The 27,605-nt window shown below is 37.8% G+C and overlaps 1 protein-coding gene across 1 annotated transcript; it reads right to left on the reverse strand.

The window, feature by feature from the left end:
- Window positions 1-3,255: 3,255 nt before the first annotated feature.
- Window positions 3,256-27,445, reverse strand: NOP14 (NOP14 nucleolar protein). Its single transcript, XM_005229815.3, has 18 exons — window positions 26,951-27,445; window positions 24,719-24,853; window positions 23,753-23,894; window positions 23,252-23,397; window positions 22,686-22,823; window positions 21,050-21,172; window positions 19,757-19,888; window positions 18,139-18,454; window positions 16,709-16,839; window positions 16,392-16,477; window positions 14,584-14,719; window positions 12,644-12,745; window positions 11,687-11,840; window positions 7,350-7,509; window positions 6,371-6,518; window positions 5,307-5,425; window positions 3,904-4,059; window positions 3,256-3,559 (listed from the first exon to the last, which is right to left on the reverse strand). Exons 1-18 carry the CDS (start codon window positions 27,146-27,148, stop codon window positions 3,460-3,462), a joined length of 2,622 nt encoding a protein of 873 aa, XP_005229872.1. The 5' UTR covers window positions 27,149-27,445; the 3' UTR covers window positions 3,256-3,459.
- Between the last annotated feature and the right edge of the window lie 160 nt (window positions 27,446-27,605).

The raw sequence follows: 27,605 nt of genomic DNA on the forward strand, positions 1-27,605 counted from the left end.
ACTCATTTTTTTCTTACATCAGTCTTCATTTTTTACTCAAGTGACACCTTCCACTCTGGCTTTTACTTCCCTGCTCTATGACTAAAGAGCAATAGTATTAACCCAAATATTAATATTTTAAAGGATTTAAAATGCCATACAGGGTCTACTCAGTATTCTAAAGTCAGCCAATGTTCAGACTGCAGGGAAAATTTTTATTATCCACTCCAGACCTAATTTATTGAAGAAAAAATCCCCAAACCGCAAAACCTCCAAGAAACCAAACCGTTACAAATAATCAGTCATTTTAACTCTGCAAGATGGCATTGCCAATACATTTAGGACTAAGAATGCACATGTTTAGCTTAGGTAACAAACCTGCAGACTAAAAGAGCACATTTTATGGGAAGGTTTTGGCCCCTTGAATATGTAACACATCACAGTCTTACAGCTATGATAAAGCTGCCAAATGTTTTATGCCACAGCTTTTGTTTTATCTTTTCCAAATGCCCAGAAGGTACACTAAGAGGAAAGCAGCCCCACCAGTTCCTATGGTTGAACACGCAGTAATGGAGAGACCAGCCTCCCTCCAACAGAGTTTATTCTGAAGCAAAAAAAGAGCTCTATGTGCTGAGCTCCCCTCGGTATCTCCATATAGCAGAAGCCGATGGTAAAACACAATGGCTTACACAGAAGCCAGTTACACTATGGTAGATGGTAACTTCTGCAAGGCATAACCGAGAATATCAAACTGCATACCAGCTTTCAACTGACAACCAAAAGACCAAACTAATGAGGAAGCTTTTCATGCTGTCTTATTTAAGACAGCAAGACTAAATTTATGCAATTTCTAGCTGAAGTTATATTCTCACCCTATTTACAGTATTCATATTCAGGGTTGCTATTCTCTGGGACAGCTGATGTTGACAGATAAATTACCTGAACTAAAGGCAAAGTGGTAATTTTCCTTTTTTGTGTCCAATACTTGATTGTAGTTACAGAATAGGGTTTTTTTTGACTAATTGACAAATTTGTAATTGATAACAGATGTATCAAAAGGCCTGATACAACAATTCCTGGTTTAAGAGCAACACAGAGACAAGAGAGTAATTACTGATGTCATTGTGTTCAAGGGTTTACCAACCCTCAAGCTTATGCAAGCCCTTTTATAGTCCAAATGACCAGACCTTCCTACCGCCTTCTACAACATCAGAGCACCACCACTGAGCTACCATATAGTAGCTAGGCAACGGTAAAAGTATCGGACCATATTGATTATTAAGCTGAGGTAAGACTAGGTAGTCCTGCTTTCCTAGTCATGTAAAATAACGTGTTAAGTGTCACCATTTGTCCCAGGCTTATAATATTAAATCTGATTTTAAATATTGACAATACAATTTGTAAAAGTGCATGCAGTCATTTTCATTCAGCATGATTTCATATACAACTACTTTTAGGCTGACATTCCAAAATAGTAGTGTATCAGCTGGGGTTGCCCTGTCTATTATCTTTGCTCTTCAGCATTGCAAGATATGCCTGTTCATTCCCTTGTCCCCAAAAGCGTCCTTTCCCACAAACACTATCATCTCACCTGACTTGTCTCTCCCCTATTTCTTTCTTACCTCCCTTACTGAGGGATAACAAGCAGCTGCAGGTGGTATCAAAAACGACTGCCTCAGGATCAAAGTGCAGCTGTCAGCCTTTCTGTGATTCTAATACTCTGCTGGATAAATCCTCTGAAGCTACTTGCTGCTGTAAAAATAGTCAGGTAAATAAACAATAATACTTTTTGGAGTTTATTTGTGCAAAGAAGAAATATACTGGGACTAAAACTCCAAACCGAAAGTGCAGATTTATAACATGAATTAGGAAGTTAGCTCCTTCCTCATTACTTCAGTCTTAAGTTCTTGGCTTGAACTACATAAAAAGTTTTGGTTTTTAAAGATAATGTTTTCTTTTCTTTTTCAACTGGTTTTGCAAGCCAAAAAAGCTGAAGATAATCACACATTACTTGCATTGCTATAGTCACACTGAGATTCAGGAAAAGCCCTTTTCTTCAAATAAAATGCTCTATTTTAAGAAACATATAAGCCTTTAACAAGACTTGCTTTACAAAGATATTTTGTCATTAGAGTTTAAATGTAAAGCCTAAGTGTTTCAACTCATCCCCTCCTAGTTTTAGGCCTATGTCCATTACAAGTCTCATTAAAAAAAAAACCAACACAAAACCCCAAAACCCCAAAAAAAACCCCCAAACAAAACACCCAGAAGAAAACATTCTAAGCCAGTCTGAAACAGCCAGACCTAAATGTTAAATCAGATTTACTGACAGATTTTAAGTCTTTCCTCATTAACAGTAGGTAAGCATTACCATGTCTGAATTACCTATTGGCCAAAACACAAGAGATCGGATCTAGGAACAGCATTTGAAAATGGAAGAGGTTTTGGGGTTTTGTTTGTTTGTATTTGTAAAGAACCATGGCCATTAGTTCACTCTTTATAGGATCTTCTTTATAGTTTGTTCTTTAGACTGGAATTGGAATGCTATTGTAAAAGGAGATTTCACAACTTTTCCAAGAATTACAGTTTTCTTCAATGCGTAACAACTGTTGCTGAATTTACCAAGTAAGTAGATTACAGCGAACACCTGAATAGTGAACCTAGATCAGACTAGCACCTTTAAGTAACTGTGATGTTCTTTGTTTCGCTACAATGTTTCTTCACACAGTGTTAAAAACCCAAATGTTAGAAGTATTTATTGGCTCAATTTGAAGAGCAGACGTTTTCTAAAGTCATGCTGGGCACTTATCAGTAAACGTACATGATAAAATAAGCAGAAGAGTTAAGGCTTTCACTGTCCACTTAAACCAGACAGTTATGAATACATTGAGCAATTCCAGTTAACCACCCTAGATTATTAAGAATTTCAGAGCTGTGCTCAACATAAAACTTACTGAAGAGATGAATGGATGTAAAGCTTTAACAAAGGACTTCTACTTGAAAGCCGAATACATGAATTGGAATGTCCCAATGCTACAGACTAATTAAAATGTTACTGCTTAAACTGCAAATATACTGTCACTATGAGAACAGCCTGCAATTATTCAGTATTGAAAAAGGTAACAAAAGGTTTCTGTTGTACAACTTTTTTTTTTTTTTGGGGGGGGGGGGGGGTGTGCAGTTAAAGTCAGACTAAAACCTGGTCACACATACCTAAGAATTCTGATTATTCACCCAAATATTCTCTAGTATGAAAATAAACAGAAGTATACCACATACAGAAGTGTTATTTTTATTTTCCTTATGAAAACCTGTGGATTTTTCCAATAAGCAGGTTCACTTTTTCAGATGGATCTGATGAGGCTGTCTTCTCAAAATGAATGCATCCAAAGAATGCAATTAAAATCTGTTCAAAAGCCCCAGGATTGGGCTATTTTATATGGCAGTAAAAACAAAGATTCCTGCTGTAGATAGTCCCAATTAATTCTTCCCTCTTTTTCTTTTCATGGCTTTCCATTCACCTTCCTGTGCAGAAAGGCTACCAAGAAGCTCTTTCACTTTTCTTTTTCTAGCTGAATCTCTGTAAAACAAACAACATATAAAATATTTCAGAAAAATTACACTAGGGAAAATAAGTATATTTAGACAATAATTATTGATTTATAAAGAGCCCCCCAACTCTTAAATTTCACCAACACACTCAAATAAAAACATTCTGCATATCTTAAACTAGGGAAACAAAACTGGAAAGCTGAAAACACTTCAAATGATTGCTATTGAAAGTGTGTGTTTTTCCCCAAATCGTCCAATTTTTTTTTAAGTTTAGTATGGTTGCTTATTATTGTCAGTCTTGGCATGCAACAAAAAAAATGAACACATAACAGACCAACCCCCAGACTGGTATTGAAACAAAGGCTACATTACCTCTCCATGATTTCTGAAAGTTGCATTCTAGCCAGAAACTGGTTATCTTTCCGAATCTCACGAATGGCTCCTTTAAGTTCACGTTTATGCCTCTGAATCAACTGTTTTCTTTCTTGCTCCTTCTTGCTGCCTCCCTGCTTTCTTCCAAACTCTAAACTGAAATGAGAATGTATGTGTGAGCACAGAACACCTTAACAGAACTTTTTCAGTTTATCAGGAGTGAGTTTTCATATGAATACCAACTCAATTTTAATTGCTGCATATTCTATATTAACTTCTAAAATAAGGAGCTGCCCAATGAACTTCTAAAATAAGGAGGTGCCCAATGAACATAGTGGAAAAACTTACCAGACCTTCTAACTGCATATCATCATCATGCAAATGACAAGCAGACAACATTTACATTTCAATTCCCCATACACAGCCTGCATTTTGAACAGACTGAAAAAGCTAGAGTAGAAGAATGAAAGACGTATGGGGAGAGACAGGATCCCCCAGTATATTTCAAACTTTTGCAGACCTTCTCTGCGGGTGAATTCACAGAAACTGTCTGCTCAGTTACTCAGGGATAAACGCGTACAGCAGAGGAAAACTGTCCTCTTCAATTACCAGAATAAGTAAGGCAGACAATTTATGCCCCTGTAGATAACCAACATGGCTAAATAGATCAGCAGCCGATACAAAGCAGACTTCCTGAATCAGAATACCATTCTATTATCTACAAAACCAAACTAACATTCTAAAATGTAATTCCAAAACAGAATAAAAAAAACGCACATGGTAATTGCACGCTCTGTGAAAAAGGGGGAAAAAAACCCCCATGTTTTTTTGTCATTGCTCCTGTTGGAAGGTGGAAAGCTGCTTGGTTGGGGGAAAGAGAAGAATGGGGCAAGGAAGTATGCTTAAATGAATGCTTAATCTGACTTAATATTTGTTACAATCAGTGATGCACAGTACAGGAATAGTCTACCTTATCTTTTGCACCAGTGAAGCATCCCTCAGTACTTCCACTATCTGTTCTTTCCTTCACATAGTTTATGTATGTATGAACTACTCACTCTTGTTCTTCCGACCTGAGTGCTTGACAGAGCATTCAGCGAAGCACCTGACTAGACAGGTCAGACACCCCTTTTTGTCTTGAAATTTATTAATTTACAATTGATTACATGGGCAAGAGTTGATTTCCAGTGCTATTTTTTCCATAAGATAATCTTTAGTTCTTAGAATTCTTCCTTTTTCTTTCCTTCCCTACCACCCAAATAGCTGGTTCCTTGTGATTTGTGCACAAAATCTAGCAGAAAAATAGTTACATTTTATGTCCTGCTTTCCAAACACTTCTAGCTTGCTGAGAATCTTAATGTTTAAACACACTTTTCCTTTGCATCAAGGGTGGCTTTACTTACACTTTCACAATTTTAGGTGTATACTGTTTCAATGGCACTGGCTTCTTCTTCTCACTTATCAGTGGGGTATACTGTTTCACTTTGTTCTCTAGCTCTTTCAGAGCACTGTGATACCATTCCTGAAAATGCAAATCAAATTACAACTTTAAAAGCATATAAAAGACACCATAACTCACAAACTATTGTAAATTGCATCAACAGTAATGTTCTCCCCTTATGTTCTCTTTCTGGGTAAAATCACTGCTATTCATTTAGGACACTGCTAACACTGAAATGCCATTAAGTCTCCCAGGCTGGATAGTATTTAATATCATGGACAATAAGAAAGGTCTGCAGATACTTTCACCTAATAGAGAAAGAAGCAAGACTAAAGCCAGTTTAACTCAGACTCTGCCTTTCAGGGTCATGTTAAGAATGACTGTACATTTTGTTTATTTTGATGGCAAGAAATATATGCCATTTTGCATCACTTACATCACAAAATGTTCTCTAAGGATATTTCATGACGCCTCTTTGAGGAGTGGACAATTTTGCTACATTCTGAAGAGACAGAATAAAAATTTGAACCTTGTTGCTAGAAAACAAACAACTGTCCACTTTTAAATCAGATAGCTGATCAGGCATATTTATATGTTAGTTTTACTAACATATGATGACAGTTAGAAATACTACCTCATCAATTTGGTACATGTATTTGGTTGCACCAAGGTGTTACAGATTCATTACAGAACTACAAGAGCAAGTGGATGACCAGCCTACTACTCTTATAAAGTCACTCGTGGAATGTTACATTATTATAAGCTAAGTGCTATCTCTTCAATTAGCAGGGCAAGACAAGATACAGAATGAAAAAAATAGCTTTTCTAAATATACTCTGCTCTTTCGGTTTTTTCCACAGAAACATCACTATGACTTCTGAAGAGCACAAAAGGCAAATGCCTGACCTTTGAAAACATCTCACTGATGCTTACACTTGTTTCTTGTTTCTTTAAGCACAAATGAAGATCACAGGATGTTTATTAATAAAACAAACACCAATTATTTCATTCTTGAGGAACACATACCTGCATTTTTTCAGGATATTCATTCACTGGCACATGCTGTGTAAGGAGAACTCTGATAGGATGCATTATTTCATGGAATGATGGTAAAGACTCATACAGAGCTGCACATTTTTTAATAAGGTCAAAACACAGGGCTAGACATGATAACCTGTTAATGTACAAAAGAATTAACAATTTCACTTGCAAAAACTGAAGTGGATTTTAAAATAAAATGAATCAAATTGGAGAGTGTTAGCAGCATCTACTACCAAGACTTCCTGACAGAACCTGTTACAAGACTGTTTCCAGTTGTTAATTCAGGCAAAAAATTGCATTCTAAGCAAATACCCAAGGAAACCATCAGCCACAAATTTTTATGTCAGTGCAGAGCACAAGCCAGTATTGCATCTTTGGCACTTACATGGAGTAAGAAGTTTTTATACTAGTTATAAAAGTGTTCTGGTGCTGTTTCTGAAGTTCTAAAACTTCACTGAAACAGAATCAGTAATTTTGATTTTGTGCTTTCTTTTCGAACTTTGTAACAAAATGCTTACTCATCCCTGAAATAAGTTGTATCATAACACAAGTGCAAAGTGAAAAATGAGGCTGAACATGGTTAATGAACATGTTTAATTGCGGTCTTAGTTACTAACTTCAGTGTGTTATTACTTAAGTGACACTTCGTAACATAGTGTTTGTATGCAAATACAGTTAATTGCTTCTGAAGAGCTTGACAGTTCAAAGTACTGGGTACCTTCTCTGTCTCTGCATCATTCCCATCTGTTCTCAGCTGTACCATAAAGGAATGGAAGACCTGAGCACTCTAACGTGCTCCACGTAACACTCTGGCAAAAGATTAGCAATTTCATATGCTACAGAATAAAGCGTACCATAAAAATAAAGCGGAACAACTCACTGCTCCTATTTTTATTCCTGAAGAGCATGGTCACCGAGATTGCCCAAAAGATGATCTGGTATTGTGTTCACATTTCCTACATACCTGATATGATTCATTTCTGTTCCACTGGTTTCCTTTAATCTAGTCACAATACTCAAGGGCAGATTTTGCTTCTGCCAACTTTCCAGATCCTTCTTATCACACACCAAAAGCAGCTCCAAGTTTTTCCCCACTGGTGAAAATGGATGTACTACAGTATAGCCTAAAAAACCAAAACAATTATCATTGAACAAGATCAATACGAAGCCTTCTTTCTGAAGGGGAAAAAACCCAACAACTATTTTTACATTTTTAATTATACTGCCTCAAAAAAATACTTTATCAGTATTATGTTTTTCTAAAATAATGGGAAACACTAGAGCATGAATACAGTCATCAGCAAGTGCTCTTAGCCATGCCACTCAAATCACAGAATCCAAAGGCAGGGTCTGCAAGAACGAAGTACTGCCCACTGTAGAAGAACAGGTTTGAGACTATCTAAGGAAACTGAGGGTGCACATGTCCATGGGACCTGATGAGATGCATCCAGGGGTCCTGAGGGAACTGGCAGATGAAGTTGCTAAGCCACTCTCCATCAATTTGAAAAGTTGGAGCAGACTGGTGCATCTCCCAGTGACTCGAAAAAGGAAAAAATGACCCCTATTTTTAGAAGGTCATTGGTGGCCTTCTACGACAGGGTCACAGTTTTGGTGTATACGGGAAGAGAGACTGTTGTCACCTACCTGGACTTGTGCAAAGCATTTGATACTGTCCCACATACCATCCTTGTCTCTGAAAGGGAGTGACATGGATTTGATGGGTGGACCACTTGGTGAATAAGGAGTTGGCTGGACAGCCACACTCAAAAGAGTTGTGCCAACAGCTTGATGTCCAGGTGGAGACCAGTGATGAGCGGGGTCCCTCAGGGGTCCATACTGGGACCAGGGACCAGTATTATTTAACATTTTTGTCTGGGACATGGACAATGAGATTGAGTGCACACTCTGCAAGTGGATGACATCAAGCTGAGTGGTGTGGTTGATACTATAGAGGGAAGGGATGCCACCCAGAGGGACTCTGACAGGCTAGAGAGGGGGGCCTCCGTGAACCTCATGAAGTTCAGCAAGGCCAAGTGTAAGGTCCTGCATCCGGGTTGAGGCAACCCCAAACACAGATACAGGCTGGGTGATGAGTGAATTGAGAGCAGTCCTGCAGATGACTTGGCAGTATTGAATATGAGCTGACAATGTGCACCAGCAGCCCAGAAAGCCAATCGCATCCTGGGCTGCATCAAAAGAAGTGTGGCCATCAGCCTGAGGGAGATGATTCTCCCCATCTGCTTGGCTCTTGTGAGACCACACCTGGAGTGTTCAACTCTGGCGCCTCCAGCATAAGGAAGACATGGACCTGCTCAGGCAGGTCTGGAGAAGGGCCACAAAGATGATCATGGAGCTGAACCACCTCCCGTACAAGGACAGGCTGAGAGAGCTGGGGTTATTTAGCATAAAGAGAAGACTCTGGGGATACCTTATAGCAGCCTTCCAGTACTTAAAGGAAGCCTACAGGAAAGATGAGGAGGGACTCTTGATCAGGGAGTTAGGACAAGGCATAATGGCTTTAAACTGAAAGAGGGTAAGTTCAGAGCAGATAATAGGAAGAAACCCCTTACTGCGAGGGTGGTAAGGCACCGCAAGAGGTTGCTCAGAGAAGCTGTGGCTGCCCCCTCCCTGGCAGTGTTCAAGGCCAGGCTGGATGGGGCTTGGAGCAACCTGGTCTAGTGGAAGGTGTCCCTGCCCATGGCAGGGGGTTGGAACTAGATGATCTTTAAGGTCGCTTCCAACCCAAACCATTCTGTGATACATTCTATGATTCTGTGTATGGGCAGACAGAAGACACGTAGGTACATGTCTGCCCTGTGGGGAACAGTTAAAACTGCCAGTGAGGATGGAGTACTGGACATGCTTAAGAGTAAAGGGCAGGCACAGGACCTTCCCATGGGGTTACAAGTAGAAGGCTTTGACCAGAAAGTGGTCAAGCAGCACAGCGAGCTGGAGCAGGAATTTTGTGGTCAAGGGAAAAAATAGTTTGCAGTCTCTGTGCTGGACCTTTTTGATTTTATTCTTTGTTTTCCTTATGTCCTGCAAGCTTGCAATGGAACTTATTTCAAAACTGTAAGAATATTTACATGCTTTAGAACCTATATCTGAAGAACCTCTTTACAGATGGGCCAGAAAAAAACATGTTGAAATAAAAATTCATAAGGTTTGAGACCCAAAATTGTGAGAGATTATGACACACATGACTATGACTATGCCAGATCAGAAACTAAGATACATGAGTTTTGTTATATTCACTATACTTGTGAAAGGATAGCAGATCTTACTAACAACTCCATTAGCTAAGGCTACCAACAGTGACAACTCCTTCCCACTCCCTCCACATCTTCTTCTTTTTTAAGGTAGTAATTGCTTTTTTAGTCTAAAGCAGACTGTATTTCAGTCTTTTATGGAGTTGTATTCCATGTAATTTTTTCAAGTGAGAAATTTAAGGATCAAGTTCATAAAACTAAAACAGTTCTATTTGCTGATTGTACTTACTGTCAAAATTGAACCCCAAGAAATTTTTTGGTGTGACAATATATTAACATTCCAGAGAACTGGATGTATGCTCATTTTAAAATATTCTGTATTCACAGCCCAACGATCACATTTATCAGCAATCATGTATTTAAAAATTCATGGTGGGATACTTTGGTAACATCAAAACACCAACAATGACTGAAAAATTCTCAAAGAGAATACAGTCTCTCTAACGTATCTTTTATTGAGCTTTTCCTCACTGCTAACAGAAATCAACACTATGCAAATTTAGCTAGTGCAAAAGCATTAACAGAAATACAGAGAAAAAAAATGGTTAACACTTGATCATCGATTACCACTAATTATTTTTAAATAGTTTATCTGATTTTGCAGAATCCTGTATTTTAGCTGTACTAAAACCCTTTGTAGATCAAATATTCCTAAGAGAGTACACAAAGGAGAAAATACTTTAAGTATTATGTAACCCACCCACTCCTTAACCTCTTCCCACCTCCTTCTAAGACTTCAGCTGTTGGTGTTCTGAGAATCTAAGGCTTAGCTCTGATGCAGCCCAGCTGTGTAACCTTGGCTCACACTTTAGAGAAAAATGCTAAGCTTTGAGAAGCAGATGGGAGAAAGTCTGTAGGGTACATCTGTACAAGATAACAAAGGTGAAACTTCAGTGCTAGGCTTGTTGAAAAAAAGGATCATTAGTAGCTCAAGAATTCAAAAGAAAAAAAAAAAATTCCAGCATGGTAAGGCATAAAAATGCTAAAGGGGAGAAGAAAAAAAAAAAAGAAGGAAGGTGCAAGATGACCACTCGGTGCTGCTGAAGATGTACTAGAATACTGCAGCAACAGACCCAGACTGATGACCACCTAGCTAACAGAAGCTCTTCAAATGTCTTATCAAGAGTGACAAGCATTATCAATACATAGCCTGTAGTTCATTAAATCCCAGATGTCTTGTGAGTTTGCCAACAGATACTTGAATTTTTGACTTGAGACCATCCTGTCTGCAGAGTCTCTTCATGGATGCTAAGTGACACTCAGAGTGACCCAGACAGAGATACTAACACATGCTCCTCATAAGTGAATTACTGTCCCTGAACTTGTCAAAAAAAGAGGCCTGTATCTTGAGTAACTTTAAAGCTAGAAACGAGGTCAAAAGAAAACGTCAAAGAAAAAGGAAGAGTGGCAAATAAAAATCATTTGCTAGCATATGGATCAAATTGAACAGATAGATTTAGTGCCCCTGCTGTCTGTGCAAGTTGCTAAATTTACAGTTATGCTACAGCACAGATTAATCCTGCTTGTGGGGATAGCTGCCCTCTGACAGGCTACAACAAATCCATGTGAAATAAATAAAAAGGAAAAATATCAACATTGTAATATACTTCTCTTGTTTATCTCAGTGATATGGCTATTAGCTGAAGAGGGAGGGTATCTGAAGCATTAGCTGCTACCTCACTGAGAAGACAGGGTACTCACCGGGAACCCATTAAGAACTGTGAATTTCAGAGCACAGTCTAATCAGTCTGTCTATTTACAACCCCAATATTGCAAAAATACTGCACTGTGGGCAACATGACTTCATTTCCTTTAATAGCCTCAGTTCTTTTCTCCCTGCTAACAACACTAAAAGATCTAGTTCATAACAAGATGCCCAAGAATCAAGGTTGTGTATGGCTAACCTAACATGATTTTTGTCTTTTTTTTCAAAATAATAAATTCAGTGTGAATTACTTTTATTTAAATTTAAAAGATAAACCCTAAAAGGTAAACTTAAAATTTAACACTCATTTACTATAAACAAACTCACCCTGGGCCCGTTTTTTGGGTAGAGATATGTGAAGTACTCCAAGAAGAAAATTGATGAGTTCTGGTACAAATCTTCTGGAGAGAGATACATATTCCAGGAACAAACAACATATAAATAACCCTTTAATAACATCTTGCAATGTTGTGATGCGACACTAAAAGAAAAAAAAAAAAAAAGGCACAAGATATTAGTAATAAGAAGTCTATACATCACAAATACAGGATTTCCCAAAAAGCAGAAATAATAAATAAGTTGTACACATCTAAAATCTGTAAAATTACACCCTTTGGACTTCACATGAGAAACATACTGGCTTTCTCCTGCCCTCACTGAGAGTATATGCAGAATCGAGTAAGAAGTCAGTCAGAACTGGTTTAGCCACTAGAAGGTGCTAAACCACAAACAGTAAATTCTTCAGAAATGAACCAAAGAAATGTAATAAGGCTCAGAGCAACTTCACTATCTGACAGCAGCAAAACAACTAGCTCAAGACTTTTAAAACATATAAACAGGATATTTGAATAGAAGAATTAGGGCATATTTTAACTGCACTGCAACATACTGCATTAGGTACATTTTCAAGGAAAACAAATACTGCCAATTTTTAAGTATATTTCTTAAGTAGGAACAAATGCAACATATGGAAGAGAAATCACTAATGATTTTAGACTGTATTCAGTCTGTTCTACTAGTTGTACCTAATTTGTCATATAAGAAATTCTTGTATGACAGCTTGAAAAAATGATTAAATACAGTTTTGTGAGTTGGACTGTACTCTACAAGGGTTTTTTTTCCTTTTCACTTTTTCTTCCAATTACTATCTGTGACTATACCAACACAAAGCTGTCTTTTCAGTACATTTCCAATATATACATTAAAGTTAACAAATACATTTGGAGTCCTGGGAAGAAACAAGGAAATGAAGTTATATATTGAGATGCAACATCATAGACATACCTTAGTAAGTAGCTGACTCATGTACATAAAAGCAGGTGTTACAACCGGATGCATGAAATCAGAAGTTGGAAACAGCAGAGATGTAATTTTCAAATAAATAAGCTGAGAGCACATAAAACAGAGTAAGACAAAACATAATTAAGGCATTACTCCCAGGATCTTGACTTTACACCTATTTAACTGATGAATGAGTAACTGCCATGTAGTAGTCTCAAAACACAACAACACACATCATTTTGAGAAATCTGATACGATACATGACCTATTTGAGATGATTAAGTTACATGAGAAAATGGAATATCCGTTATAGGTCTAACACTGCATTAATTAAACAAGGCAGTTGAAAGAACCACCACGAAGGAACTATGCCTCCCAACCCCATTTACTCTGTAAGAAAATATTACCCCCTCCAGCTTACTGCAATCACATACTCTCACACCACAAAGAAACGAGCAAGTGGCTACACAGGACCTGTGACACCATTCAAAAGGTCCTCAACAGACAATTAAGTGACCAGGAAACTCGTGCACCAGCACACATCAACAAATAACAGCTGCAGCCAAAGAACTAAACAGTGATTAGGTACACTTTTACTGAAGGGGACTTGTTAAAAGAGCTACAAGCGACCTCCTGTCAAGACCATAGGGATGGTAGACATCAGTTGTGAGGTAATACTGAAAATTATCATAGTCAGCTAGACTCAAATGGAGTTATCTTGTTTCAGCTCTGCTTCTCTCTATGAAGTTTCTGTCATAAACAAATATTTTCCTGAACTGTTTTGATTACTAGATACCACAGTCCAAATTTCAGGTTAGATAAACTACAGGCACATATAACGTCTACTAACACAACTGGTCTAAGGAATGTTCACTCAAACAAGTGCTTTAAGGATAGGAGTGATATAATTCCACCCTAGAAGATAATGATGACTTGAAACCTGGAAAAGTCCACTGAAGGGAATGCAAGTCAGAAGTGTGATTGGTGTCATAAGGGTGACAGTAACAAAACAAAAACAGAAGTTAAAAACTCTCTACAATACATTTCCTGCAAAATTCAAAACAACCTGAATAAAGACTCTTCAAAAGAGCTCAATATAAATATTTTTCAAGCTGCAATAACCAAGTCTTCTAAGCAAATACTTCAGCCTATTTTCTTTTAATAGTCTTAATTATTCCATCAGGCAGCACTCTTCATCAAGCGTAGCTCCCTTTGATTACTGACTTATGGTTTGTCTTTGAAACTTTTTACTACAACAAATACTCGTTTTCCATATGCTCCATTCTTGAACTCCCTAATATCTATTTACGTGGACACTAAAAAAGGAGTCTGTTCATATTTAGCATGACCACTGAAATTTTGAAATATTACTAATATAAGGAGGAAAGGTCAATTATTTTACAGTCATTCCATATGATAATTTCTAAATTTAAGTATAAGAAATGTTGTATTTTTATATCCATAATATTTCATTGTTATTTTTGTTAACCTAGGAGACAGTATGCCTCTGGAGTACTTTTTTTAAACATTTGTACTTAACTAAACACATGAGGACATAACTGACAGCATCGCTTCTTCCTAGAACTACCCATTTCAGTTTCATCAGGAAAACAATGTTCTGCTATGAAAACTGGACTGCCAGTTTTAAGGTATTTTCCCCTTATTAATATTTCAGAGTCAGACATCTGTTCTGAAGAACATGGCGAAGTGTGTGTGTTTGTTTCTCAGGGGTTTTTTTTTTTTGTTCTTGTGGGAGTTTCTGTTACAACTTACCTGCAAGAGAGGCAATTTAAAACATCAAGAAACCTAAAAAGTCATAGATGCTAATAATCCATTACATACTTTGAAACATGACATTAAATTTAATGTCATCTCATGTTTACTGGCATTTCCATACTAATGGGAAGAACAAGATTATTTTCTTAGCAGTATGCATTTGTTACCATGTCTAAACCTGGAAGTGTTGCACGGCCTTTAACTTCAATTAATTCTTCCATATCATGTGCAGCGTCTCGAAGAATAAACTTAATGCTGTCACTGGCTGCCTCAGGAAACATCTGGCAAAGATTGTACAATGGCCTATTAACAAGAAATGTAAGTAACAATCAAGTTACACTACTGATGTTAATAAAAACCTGATTTTTAAGTACCTGTAGGAAGGTATTTTGTGTACTACATACATTATATCAATAACAAATGCCCTGAAACAAATTATTCTTCTTCAGAAATAGCCACACAGTATATAGATTATTATTGTAATATTTTTATATTACAGAGACGTGTATTTTTCACTGGACCTCATGAGATAAATCTTTGATGTGGTGGTTTCTAAGTCTTAAATAAAAAATAATTAAAAACTTTAAAACACCTTCTATGTTTAAAATATACCCTTCTGAATCCCCTAACTCTACATTTTACTGCACTGAGGTATGCCGACACATACTAGGCAGCACGCTACTCTAAATACTCTTAGGCAATGTTAAACAACGTGTGAGACAGCAGTGTGGTTAGCAAAATTATTAATTAAAACAAGGAAAAAAGTACCCACATAGTTCAGCTCCTGGCCTACAGTTAATGCCTACAGGGAGATGCAGTCAGGACTCTGCATCTGTTTGGTCAGTTTTTCCAGTGTTTTCAGTTAAGAATGTCGGTAGTGATACTAGTTAAGTCTCATTTCTATGAAACAATAAAAACGTGTTTACGCTTTTTTACAAAGCCCCAGCATGTGCGACAGTATCAATGGGTCAGTGCTCTTGCTGACGAATGCAACAGAGCAATGAACACTAAAGCTGCACATAACATATTTTTTAAAACTTACTTACTTGAGCATGAAATAAAAACCACATGCTGAAAACTACAGAAAGCTGTCTAGCCTGCAAAGTCAAGATAGGAATCACAGACTAATTTTGGTTGGAAGGGACCTTTGGAGATTATCTGATGCAACCCCCTGCTCAAAGCATGGCTAACTTCAAAGCTGGATCAGGTTGCTCATGGCTTTGTTGAGCTTTGTATGTCTTCAAGGGTGGTGATTCCATAGACTCCTGGGAAACTTGTTTTGATGTTCAGTGCCTTTGCTGTGAAGATTTTTTTCCTTACATCTAATTGGAATTTCCCTTGTTGCAGCCTGTGTCCACTGACTCGTCATTTGCTATATACCTCTGAGACAAATTGGGCTCTCTTGTGACTGTAACTGGAGGTCAGGTACTTGAAGACAACAATGCCAAATTGACAACTTCCTGCACAGTGTGTATTTGGAACTTCTGTATGAGCTTACTATAACTCTTGAATCGCATTTTCATCTAGTTCCCTGAGTGAATTCACAGAACTGAAGCCCATGGAAAAACCCAGTGATTGCAAAGGGAACTCCACACTGTAATTGCAAAGCTTAAGATCCTTGATCAGTAGTCTAAATAGCTTCATATACAGAAGTTTGCATGCATACATAGTATCATTTATCCACTACCCATGAAAACCATTTTGCAGATCAAAAACTACATTCTGAAGTTTTAAAAATGTCTTGGTACAATTAATAGCTCAAGCAACACATGAAACAAAGTTAAAACGCTACAGAGCTGGAGAGTTATCATTTGCCTACAATCCCTACAGAACTATTCATAGAATCATTTAGGCTGGGAAAGACCTTTAAGATCAGAGTCCAACTGTTTCAAAGCAACACACAAAATGCTTTACCCCAGGTAGCTTTTCTCTTTAAATCATAAAGGAGCAAAAGTCCATAGTATTTATTACTTACAGGACCAGTTTGTCAATTGTTCTGAGCTCTGGTAAATCCAGAGTTGCTAACTCTCCAATATACTCCAGAAGAAAGCCAAATAATTTCTGCAAGAAGCATAACATAAAAATTATTAGGGTTTTTCTTCATTGTATATATTCTTAAACTGCACAAAAGAACAGTGACACAGAAGTTAGAAAACAAGTAGTGTGTTGATTCTGCTGCTATTGACAACATAGAAGCATGTATATGTTATACTGCTTTCTGAATACTTGCTAAAACTTACTCTGGAATTCAAAGTTGATTTTAAACTTCAACAAATCAACAACCCCCCATACCTCCAACTTTGCTTTGTTTCCCACTGCAAGGCTTGGATGATTGCATTTCTGAATTCTCTCCAGTATAATAAGCTGTTGTTCTATTGTTCTTCCAGCCAATAAAGACTTAAATGTCTCATAGGACTCAGGAACTAGAAAGTAAAAACAGAAACTGACCAGGCAAAAATCTCAAACTTAACATACTTAATTCAAGTGAACATCTAACAAATTTCCAATTTGAAAATGTTACTATTCAGAAAATAAGACACAATACAGCTTTTAAATAATCACCTTTTAAACACTATCTATAAGCATATAGGTAACTATATATATGAACATAAGTCAGAAAACCATGTAAATGTTTTTCAATGATTAACATTCAATTCATCCTACATTTGCTGCCTAAGCTGAGCACAACTGTGTTAACACACACAAAGCAGAATTAAACTTAAGCACGCATTCAATCATAAATTTACCATAACACAATCAGCTCTATGTTTAATTCATACCTAACTAGCTTTTGTATGCAGGATTTTAAGAACAGAATCTTGCCACTGGAAGAAGAAAAAATAATAATAAAAAAACCCAAACCCAAACAACTGGCATATATTTAGTTTTTTGCACAAGTGAAAAAGCTAGAAAACATCCTAACCGGTTACATTTCTTGAGTTACTTAATGTGACTGCTTTCTGATTAAAGCAAAACCTGAATGCAATTTAAAAGGCTTTCTGTAGTAAGTTATCTCCTTTTGATGGGAAAATGAAAGCACTTAAGGAAGTTGTTTGAAAGATTGTTAAATCTTGTGACATACACTTTTGTTAGAGAAATCTACACTAGGACAATAGTTAGATATGTTACGTACTTAATAATAATGAATGTTTTGTGTACTACTGGAAACATGGCTCCTCCTCCCTCCTAGGCCGAGTCCCAAAGGGAGTCAAACTTTCCGTCTCTATTTAACAATACCGCGATGTTACATCATGGGGATTAAACCCTCAGAATTCTGCCTCTCCCAGCATCTTCTCTGACAAAAATGTCAGTCCAAACACTAGAGAAAGTAATCTTTTCTCATTTAAGTATAGGTAGTAGAATACTATTCTGACTTCCCTTATGCGAAACACTAGCACTTTGGATTGGATGTGATGGTGGCCTTCAGAAAGGAGTACAGATCTCCATTTTTCTCCCAAGTATTTAGCTCTCAATTCTAAGGCTGCTTGGAGGAGCAGAAACAGCTCTGGGATTAAACAGATCTGGCTCCCACTGCTCAAAGCAAGACTGGTGCTGATCACTACAAACAGCAGTCACTGGCTACTCTTGGAACAGTAGAAGACAACTATGAAGCAAAACTTTATGTATGAACAGGAATACTTAAGATCCTACAGGGCAGAGAAAGAGACTGGTTATAAACCCCTTGAAGACAACAGAGATCTCTGGATCAATCCTTTGCTTACCAGCAAATGTATAGGGAAGCTCTGATTTGGCAGCTTCCATTTTTGTATCTAGTTCCTCCACACTCTGTGATTCATTTTCATTTGTCTTGTGTTTATTCTGTTCTTTATTCCCTGCAGTTTCTTCTTCTTCACTCTCAACGTTAGATTCAAGATCTGAGTGGCTATCTGCAGCAACGTCCTCATCTTCACTAGCAGATTCTTCCTGACTTTCTTCTTCATTCCCATTATCTTCCTTCCCGCCTTCTTCTGCTTCCTTTTCTTCATCCTCCCTGTCTTTTTCTTCTTCCTCTTCATTTTCAATATTAATTTTTCCATCCTGTCAGTAGAGAAAATAAACCAGTTAAAACACCGCAAAGTGACAGCACCTCGCCAGAATCACCATGCAAAGCTGTCATTAAATACACATGACCAGCACCTGAGCCTTGCTACCCTGACCAAGCAGTGAATGGCAGCAGTGCCAGCCAAGAAGTGATTTTAAGCAGAGAACATGCATACAGATAAGAAAAGTAGCATTATTTCCAAGGGGCTATAAGAAACTGGAAGAATAGGAGGTAGTCTATGAGGACTACAAGAAACAACACAGAAATAAAAACTACTAGTAGATGATATGGTGGAAAAAAAAATTCAACATCACTTCCAGAAAAAAATACATATTCCTTCTATGTATTAAAATAGCATATCAGATAAATATTTGTTCCCATCCAGATTTTATTAATCATCAGTTTAATTTCACACTCACAATTTATTTTCTCCCCTTGAAGGACAACAGCAGCTCCCTTGCTACTTACATGTGAGAGGATCAGTCTCTACACACATGCACCACAGTCAGGGTGACTCACCACATGAGCTTTAAGGTTATATTGCTCTGCCACCTTAATCAAAGCTACTTCATAGGAGAAGGGTTCCTTCAGAAACCCACTCGTCCTGAGGCTGAAGTTTGGTGGAAGCTGTATTAAATACAGTGGAAATTTAAAAAATGACCAGAAGGGCTAACACCCTCTCTTCAGCCCAGTAGCATAGAAGGCTACTATAACAGTATAGTCAGTAGATCGAGGGAAACAACTATTCCCCTCTACTTGACACTGGTAAGACCACACAGAATACAGCATCCAGTTTTGGGTTTTCAAATACCATAAAGACATCCATAAACTACAGCAAGTTCAGCAGAAAGCCATCAAGATTGTTGAGGGGCTGGGGCACCTCCCTTGTAAGGAGAGGCTGACCCGGGATTTTTCAGCCAGGATCAAATAACCACCTTTCTGCACCTACAAGGGACGCCACTGAGAAGGCAGAGCAACACTCTTCATCACAGTCCACACCAGGAGAATGAGAAGCAACAGGCCTACGCTGAAACAAGAGATGTTCAGACTGGATAGAAAAAGAAACTTTTTCACGCTAAGTACAGTCAGTGGAAAGGCTGCCCAGAGAGATGCGCTAACTCCATTCTTGGAGATCTTCCAAGCACAGACTGGATAAAGCCCTGAGCAAACTGGTAATTTCATAGCTGACCCTGCTTTGAGCAGGAGGTTGGACTAGATGCCTCCACAGAAGTCACTTCCAAACCAATCCTCCTATGTTCTTTTCAGAACTCTGAAAACTCTGAAATTTGAAACCTTACCTTGTAAGACAACAACCGTCTGTCATCTTTATCCAGGATAAAGCCATCAGCCAGATCATCAGCTGACACATGGCTGGGTTTCTTTTTGTTTGCCTGTTCATCTAATCCATGCATTCTCCGTAGTCGATCTGCCTGTTTTAGTAGAAATACCACACACATTGATGTCAGCCATCTATATCATTCAGGTAACTAAACCAGAATGGAAGATCCCTCAAATACAACGCTAACAAAATCAAAGGCAAAAAAAACCCCAAACAGTTAACTAGGATTATTCAACAAGTTGATGAAAAGAAAAAACAGCAACTTGATAAATTATGGGCAAAAGCTGATGATGCCTTATGTTTTGTGGCGAGTGTGATCTGATAAAAGCACACAGACAATTGGATTAGCTTACTTGGAAGCCTTTAAAACTGGGTTTACCAGAAGCATTATGTTCTCTCATTTTAAAATTATCTGTTTTGCTTATGAGACAATGCATCATTATTAGAAAATGCAAGCTTCTAAAGCGTTTTATGATTCTGCAGTGTTTATCTGTGTTTCCCACATGTAACAACTTTGCAGTACAAACGCAACGGGCAATATCTGAATCAATCATTTACAAAAGGATTTCCACCTGGGCAACCAGACAGACTGTGCATCAAACAAGATGACAAGAACACAAAAAGAAAAAAAAAGCTCCTTTGTTCTGTTCTGCTATTAGCTACTGAGCTGTTCTGAGATAACTTGAAGGTACTGAATCCTTGCAGTCCTAAATGTATCCCTAGTACACCAAACCAAAAAGTAAAAAAAGGAGAGAAACATTTACCAAATTACTCATTCTTTCTGTAAGACTTGGAGTTCCATGTAATAGAAAGAGCATGCAACATTTCCCAAAAGAATTCTATTCCCCTGCATAGTACTGCTGGAAGACTCTTGCAACACCACAAGAAAACAATAAATGACTTGCCAGTGCATTAATTCAACTGCTGTGCAACATGATACTCCCCCTGACTTAGAAGCACCTCTCAACACTGAGTAATTTAAAACATTTAAAGGCAAACTGAAGCCGTATTGCATTTCTATTGAAGAAAGACCAACTGATTTCATAAACCTCAATAGTCACGTACTAAGCCTATGTTTTTTTGTTGTAATACCAGATTGCAAACAAAACACAAACAGGAGATTTCCTGAATTCAGCCTCTGACAAACTGTAGTTCAGTACAGCCACTTTTAATCTAAGGTCAAGCAATGAACATACGCGGTCACTCCCAAAATATAGGCCACAAAACAATCTAAAAACCATAAATGGTATACCTCCAGCTTCTGGAGTCGTGCCTGCTCCTCTTTTGCCAATTCTTCTTCTGTCTTCATCCTTTCTGAAGGTTTTGCTTTCATCTCAAATCCAAGTTCTCGAACAATCATATCATATTCATCAGGCTAAAGAAATATTTATATAATTGTTTATTATCTTAAGTTTTATTATTCTGCTTTGCAGACACTCTCTGCCAGACTAACAGCTAAGAAATATGACTATTAAGATATAAGGAAAAGACCATTTCCAAGGAAAGCTGTAAGGACATTCAACTCAGCACTAAGACAAGTAATGGAATGAACACTTGAACAGAAATTCTCCTGACATTTCCCCCTCCCCTATTTAAGTTACTCACAACTTAAACACTTATAAATAGCATCTTAAATAAAAACTAGTTTACATATTAATTGAAAAAATTTAAAATATTAATAAAACACTATCTTCTCAAAAAAGCAGCTAGAATGAATAAATTTATCGTTTACATTTCACTTTATAATATCAGACATGAGCTAAGTCTTTGCTATCTTAGTTACACAGATGTTCACCTTAAAGTAATAAAGCAGCATACTTGAGAAAACAGTCACTAGCAGAGATTACACCGGACATGCGAACAGAGTCTCCTGATACCTGCTTAAGTCACTAAGCCATACAGCTTTTCTAAAATTAATTTCCAGGAATTTTTCTTCTTACATACGACTAGATAATTTTCTCCAATTCAATGTTAATGTTCTGGAGCATTATTAATTCATACTTTGCATCTTGAGAATTCTTTAATTGGATCCACACACATGAAGCATAGGAATCTAACCTACCTTTTCAGCAAATTATGATGACAAAATTTTTGTCTAAGATACCATTACCAACACACTACAGTATTCACCATGTTAAGAAACATCTTGAAAACAAAGATCAATACATCAAAATATGAACTTTCGAACCAGTATCTTCTGTTTGTTATTTGAGATTCATTATAATATAAGATCAGTTCATTACTTGAATCTTTCAAAAACTGAACTATATTGCCAAGGAATAAATGGAAATTCACAGTGTTCTGCAAAACAATACAAAATTTCTACAAGAAAAAACCCAGTGCAATGCATTATATTACCTATTCTTAGATTTAAAGGTTTATTTCCCTTAGTATAAAATAAAAATGATAGAAAAAGCTTTGAGACCATAAGGTATCTAATTCAAAAGATAAAATATCTTCCTTCCCTTTTTGTAGAAACAGTACCAAATTTACAACAAGGAAACATTTGCTGTCAAATAAAAGTTGTTTTATTCAAGAAACACTGCAAAGGCATTCAAAATAAGTCAATGATCTCAACAATTTCAGTTATTCAAGAAAATGTATTTATTGTACAAATAAGCTGTAGCTAACAGTGGTATTCAACCTGCAACCTCTCTCAGAATTGATAAATAATGAAAAGCAATAGGTAATTAAAAGCAGGTAAATCATATAAAACCCTATATTCCTCCAACTAACCAAACGGTCCTAAAACTGCAGCATACCTTCAATGTGAATAGCAGGCTACATTTTATTTTACAAAATGATGAACTTTGCCTTATGTTGCAGCCATTACGAATCAAAACCACAAGTTATTAAAACAACAGAAAGTAGGCCAGACAAACCCTTACCTTAGGCTTTTCTACTTCTTTGTCCTTTTTCTCTGATTTTGGGGTTTTGCGGGCAATAAGGGTTTGGATTTCCTTCCAGTCATTATCAAGCTTTTCTGTCAGTTCTAACGCACTTTCTCTCTGAGTTTGCCTCTCTTGCTAGAAAAAAACAACAAAACCATAATGCAGCAGTTATGTTCAGATGGATGTGACAGCATTTACACCGTAAAACCAAAATGCTGTCTTCAGCAAATTAATAATTTTAAATATTTAACATTTTAAAGGTGTAAACATTTTTTGTGTAAGAAGCAGTATAGAGTTACACTGAATGGCACAAGGGTTGCATACAGAAAACAAGTTAAGAGTCAAGAGATAGGGAGATTTGTGCATACAAAAGAATGGCAGATATTAAGTGCATATCTTAAAATGCCAACAAAGTCGGACAGACTTTATGCAAGAAGCTTGGACTCTTCTCCTAGACAGCTATCTCCTTTGTTTTCTATGCCACTACTATTTTATTTTGCAAAGACAGAAATTGTGACAGCTTCTTAATCATGTTCACTTATACTTCAAGGCTAAAAACTCACCTTTTCTTGTTTAGATTTGGTTATCATCTCTTCTATGAGTTCCTTTCTAGATTTAGGTTTTTCCTCCTCTTCATCTTGCTGCCCACTTGATGCTTTTTTACGAAGGAGGCCTCCACCCCCTCCAAAGTGAGCAGCAGTTAATTCAGCTGGGGAAAAAAGTAGATTGTGAATCCTTTTCAAATCCATACATGAGGGCTGGAGTGCTGCTGCTGGGGCAGTATCTCCCTATTCTTTGAGAATGGGAACAATTAAAACTATTGAATCAATCATGTACTATTCCCATGCCTATGGGAATGGCCATACCAAAAGAGATTGATGCTAGACGCTTAATTTATGCTGACAAATATTTTGTATGAGGTAGGAGCATGGGTTTTCTGTATTTTAACTAGCATTTTGGTGCAGCTAAATAATATTCTTTCTCATTGAAAGATAGCACTGAGCAAATGATGTACATGTACCAACAATAAAACCAACAGTGGGAAACTAGCTGACACGTCTTACCTGACAATGTTCCTCTTTCCTCTGTGTCACTGTCACTATCAATAATATCATTCATTTTTTCAATTTCTGCCAGAGATTGGCCGTAATGAGTTAATTCCTCATCTTCATTGAGATTATAGATATTCTTCTTCCCATAATTTTTCTAAGAATAGTAAAACCAACCAATTAAATAACAAAAGACTTTTAGTTACCCAGCAACAAATTAACAAAGCCTGTATTTTTAATGCTAGTTGAGGGGATTAATCACTACCAGACCAATACTTTCATTTGAACACATTAAACCTTAAGTGAGGGAGTATGATGCCCCTCTTATGTACCAATCAAGTAACTCAGAAAACCTAAGGAAGCTTAAGTTTTATCTATACATCAGTAACATCAATTCTTAACTACTAAATTTCAGGCCTAATGAAACAGACTTTAACCTATACAAATTATCAGTAGAATATGGTATTACACTACTGAATTCCAGAGACAGAGTATGATGAGGCAGAAAGAACAGCACTGCACATACAATTCACGTTACAGAATGACAGCAAGTTACAGAGTTGTTCTAGTCAGGAGATTGAATGGCTGTTGTTCAACAGTTGTACTGGAATCTCAGAGTGTACTTGATGGTGGTTGCCTTTTCCTAATTCGATTCCCAAATCACAGTAGTCAAAGAACACCAAGAAATCAATGAATCTGCTTAAACATGGCTTTCTTGCATATCAGTGCTCAAAGAAATTTCTGCTTTGAGAAGTTGTCTTGCAAAACCAGAAAATGTTGATGAATTTTTTTTTATTTCCACAAAATTTGTTTTTTCATGTAAGTTCCAAACATATAAAATATACAAGAAAGCATTACTGTGCAAAATCCTCTGTTAAGGGGGACACAGCCAACTAACAAGTGTTTCTCTGGTTTTGGTTGTGGGGAGGGTCTGGGGGTTGTTTGTTTTTTGTTGTTGTTGTTTTAATTCCTATAGTTTACCTGTCTTTCCAAAGTGAATCGTCTGATCATTTTTTCCTCTGGACTTATTTTGGTGTTATATTCACCAAATCGTTTATCTTTAAACACATTTGTCTTTTCCCTTTCTTTATACTCTTTCAGCAAGGTCTGGGTACGCTAGAAGAAAAAAAAAAAAATTAATTAAAAAACAAAGAGAATAATTACTTTCAAAGGTTCCACGGTATCCTGGGGCAACATAATCTAATTTACCAGAATGCAATGAAAGAGAAGGAAAAATTAATGAGAAAAGAGATGGGAAGGTCATATAATATATTCAGCGTCATTAAGTTCTCTTATAAGCTGCCCATATGAAGGTAAAACATGGTACACTGTATTTCACCTTTATTTTATCACATATAAAAACTCTGCATTGTCACTAAAGGATTGATTTATCTGAAGCTTAGTATAAAAGAATAACACATTAAAGAAAGCAAAAAAAAGCCCCAGTGTCAGCTGAAACTCTTTTGTCTTCTCATCTAAGACATAAAAACCCCCAAGTGGATATATACATTTAGCACTCTGCTTTAGTGTTGAGCACAGGGCGGTTATGCATCAAGGCAGTAAAAGGAAGTTCAGCAGACCTATACGAGCTAGTAGATGCTGTACTTACTGTATAGATTGAGAGGCTTACTTTTCAATGCCAGTGATCTAATTCATGACAAGCATCTGATTTACCCAAACACTTTAAAATGTGATACTACACATTCATAAAGTTTTCTAAACCCTGGAAAAATAGTAATGAAGAGTGAAAGCTAACATATTTTCATGCTGAAGATACTGCATAGTTTCTAAAGGAAGAAAATACTGGCCATGTTTAGTCTGAAAAAAATCCATGTTTATTTAAAACACATTAGCTGAATCTTACGGAAAGGTACTGTTGCTATTCATATTACCATGAACTCATAAACTGCTGCACTGAAGGAAAAGAACAAGTTTACTACAACAGGCCTCTGTAACCTCACTGAGCATTCACAATTTTCAGATGCCACTGTAACTGACACCAGAACTCATTTAACCTACTACTGTCAGTTCTACCTTGTATTTACTTCTTATAATATATTAAAATGTGTATATATATTTATATACATATATATGTATGTAAATATATAAAATATATAAAATATCAGGCAGCTTAAATGCCATGCATGAACTTTAATCTCTTAAGACCCTGGATACAGAACAGCTTTTGTTCATCAATTATTTGATGTCCTCTCTCACTGATAAAAATTAATGCGCAACCTTTCACAATGCATGCAAAATTAAAGCCTATCCATTTCCTTTTGCTGCACTATTTTTAAAAAGAAATCCTTCGGTAAGTGCTTTAAATTCTGTTTGACAATAGATTGTATAGAACATGTCAGAGAGAATCTCAGGGGCATACTTTCAAATTATGCTTTTTTCACCTTTAACAGAATCTACAGACGTTTTAACTTCTTCCCTGGTTTGTCTGAAGGAACAAATCATAAAAAATTCCAGTGCTTCATTCAAGGATATGATAGATTGCTAGAATCCCTGATGTAGTATGACGTGATGTTCTCCCTCATGCATCACAGATTTTGGTCAGGTAGCTTGTGGTGTCAGTAGAGAAAGAAAGGCAATTGTAAAACAGTATAAGGGTGGAAGATAAAAGATTTATTCTTAAGCTGTACCATCATTCCTATGAGAGTAATAAGGATTGTTGCATCCCAACATACTTCTACAATGCAACGATTCAACCAGTGCAAAAAAATGTTATCACACGATTTCCAAATCTATGGTAGTTTCTTTGTGTCTACGTATTTCTCACTGCATTCAAAACTTGGTGCCCCTGCAAGCTTTCACTATTACAGCAATATTGCCCCATTATCAAGAAGCTTTACATGCCATAGCGACCAAAACCGACCAACGTTATGAACACCGACAACTGCCTACACACTGGTCCAGTGTTTGCTTGCTGATGTGTGCCACTGCATTCTGGACCTGGGTAATTTGAAACGAGAATCATTGCTACACGTGTGACGAGGAAGACTTGCACTACTGAACTCTTTAGATTGCACTGGAGGGAAACGTATTCAGCAAACTCTCCATCATCATCTGAGCAACGTGAGGTGACCAGCCAGCCAGCCATTTCTCCAGTACACAACGGAGGCAGTCTCACCAGAGATGGCTCCACCTCTCCACCGCAGCCACATCTACAGATGCAATCCTTCCTCCCAACTTTTGATGTCCTCTTACCTTCTTGATGGCTTTGGACCGTGAGACACCAGGCAACCCCACATCATTCTTGGTCTTCCTCCCCAAGATATTAAACTTCTGCCTGTTGACCTTCACCTCAAAGGGGTTGCTCTTAACCATGGCCATAGCTGACTTCACGGGGCCCTTGGCTGTGGAGGGCACCGAGACCTTTCGTTTCCGCTTAGCTGCCTTCCCCATTTTGGCCTGGCTGCCTGGGCGGATGCGTGTGGGTGAGGAGAGGCCCACTACTCACTCAGAGTGCGGGGGCCAGGCTGGAGGCGCACCAAGGGCCAACAAAATGGCGCCCAGAGAGGGCAAAACCCCCCGAACTACCCCTGGGGCCTGACCACTGCCCTTGGACGCGGAGCCAAGCCGCGGAGAGCTCCCCAAAGCGCCGTGAGGGCCGGCGGGGGCACGGAGCGGCGCGGCAACAGCGCACCCCTGGAAGCGGCGGGCCCGGCGGTACCACACGCGCACGACAACCTCGCACCTCTCGCGAGACCTTCGCCCAACTATCGCGAGACTTGCCACTCCTCTTCCGCTTTAGGACGAGCCGGGGGGGGAGGCTGGGAAAAGTCTCGTGCACTACATGTCCCAGCAAGCAGAGCGCGGTCGGCGCCGGGAAGCCGGCGGGCGTTGCCGCGCGAGGCCTGCT

The sequence above is a fragment of the Falco peregrinus genome, chromosome 2 (genome assembly GCF_023634155.1).
Source record: "Falco peregrinus isolate bFalPer1 chromosome 2, bFalPer1.pri, whole genome shotgun sequence".
In the NCBI taxonomy this organism is placed as follows: Eukaryota; Metazoa; Chordata; class Aves; order Falconiformes; family Falconidae; genus Falco; species Falco peregrinus.

What these genes read in the sequence shown, in the direction of transcription:
- NOP14 (XM_005229815.3), bottom strand. Translation starts at nt 27,148, where the DNA reads ATGGGGAAGGCAGCTAAGCGGAAACGAAAGGTCTCGGTGCCCTCCACA. An exon ending in ACAATTGACAAACTGGTCCT is followed by an intron (nt 14,720 to 16,391) that starts GTAAGTAATAAA and finishes TCTTGTTAATAG; the next exon opens with GCCATTGTACAATCTTTGCC. An exon ending in CTTTCAGAAATCATGGAGAG is followed by an intron (nt 3,560 to 3,903) that starts GTAATGTAGCCT and finishes TTTGTTTTACAG; the next exon opens with AGATTCAGCTAGAAAAAGAA.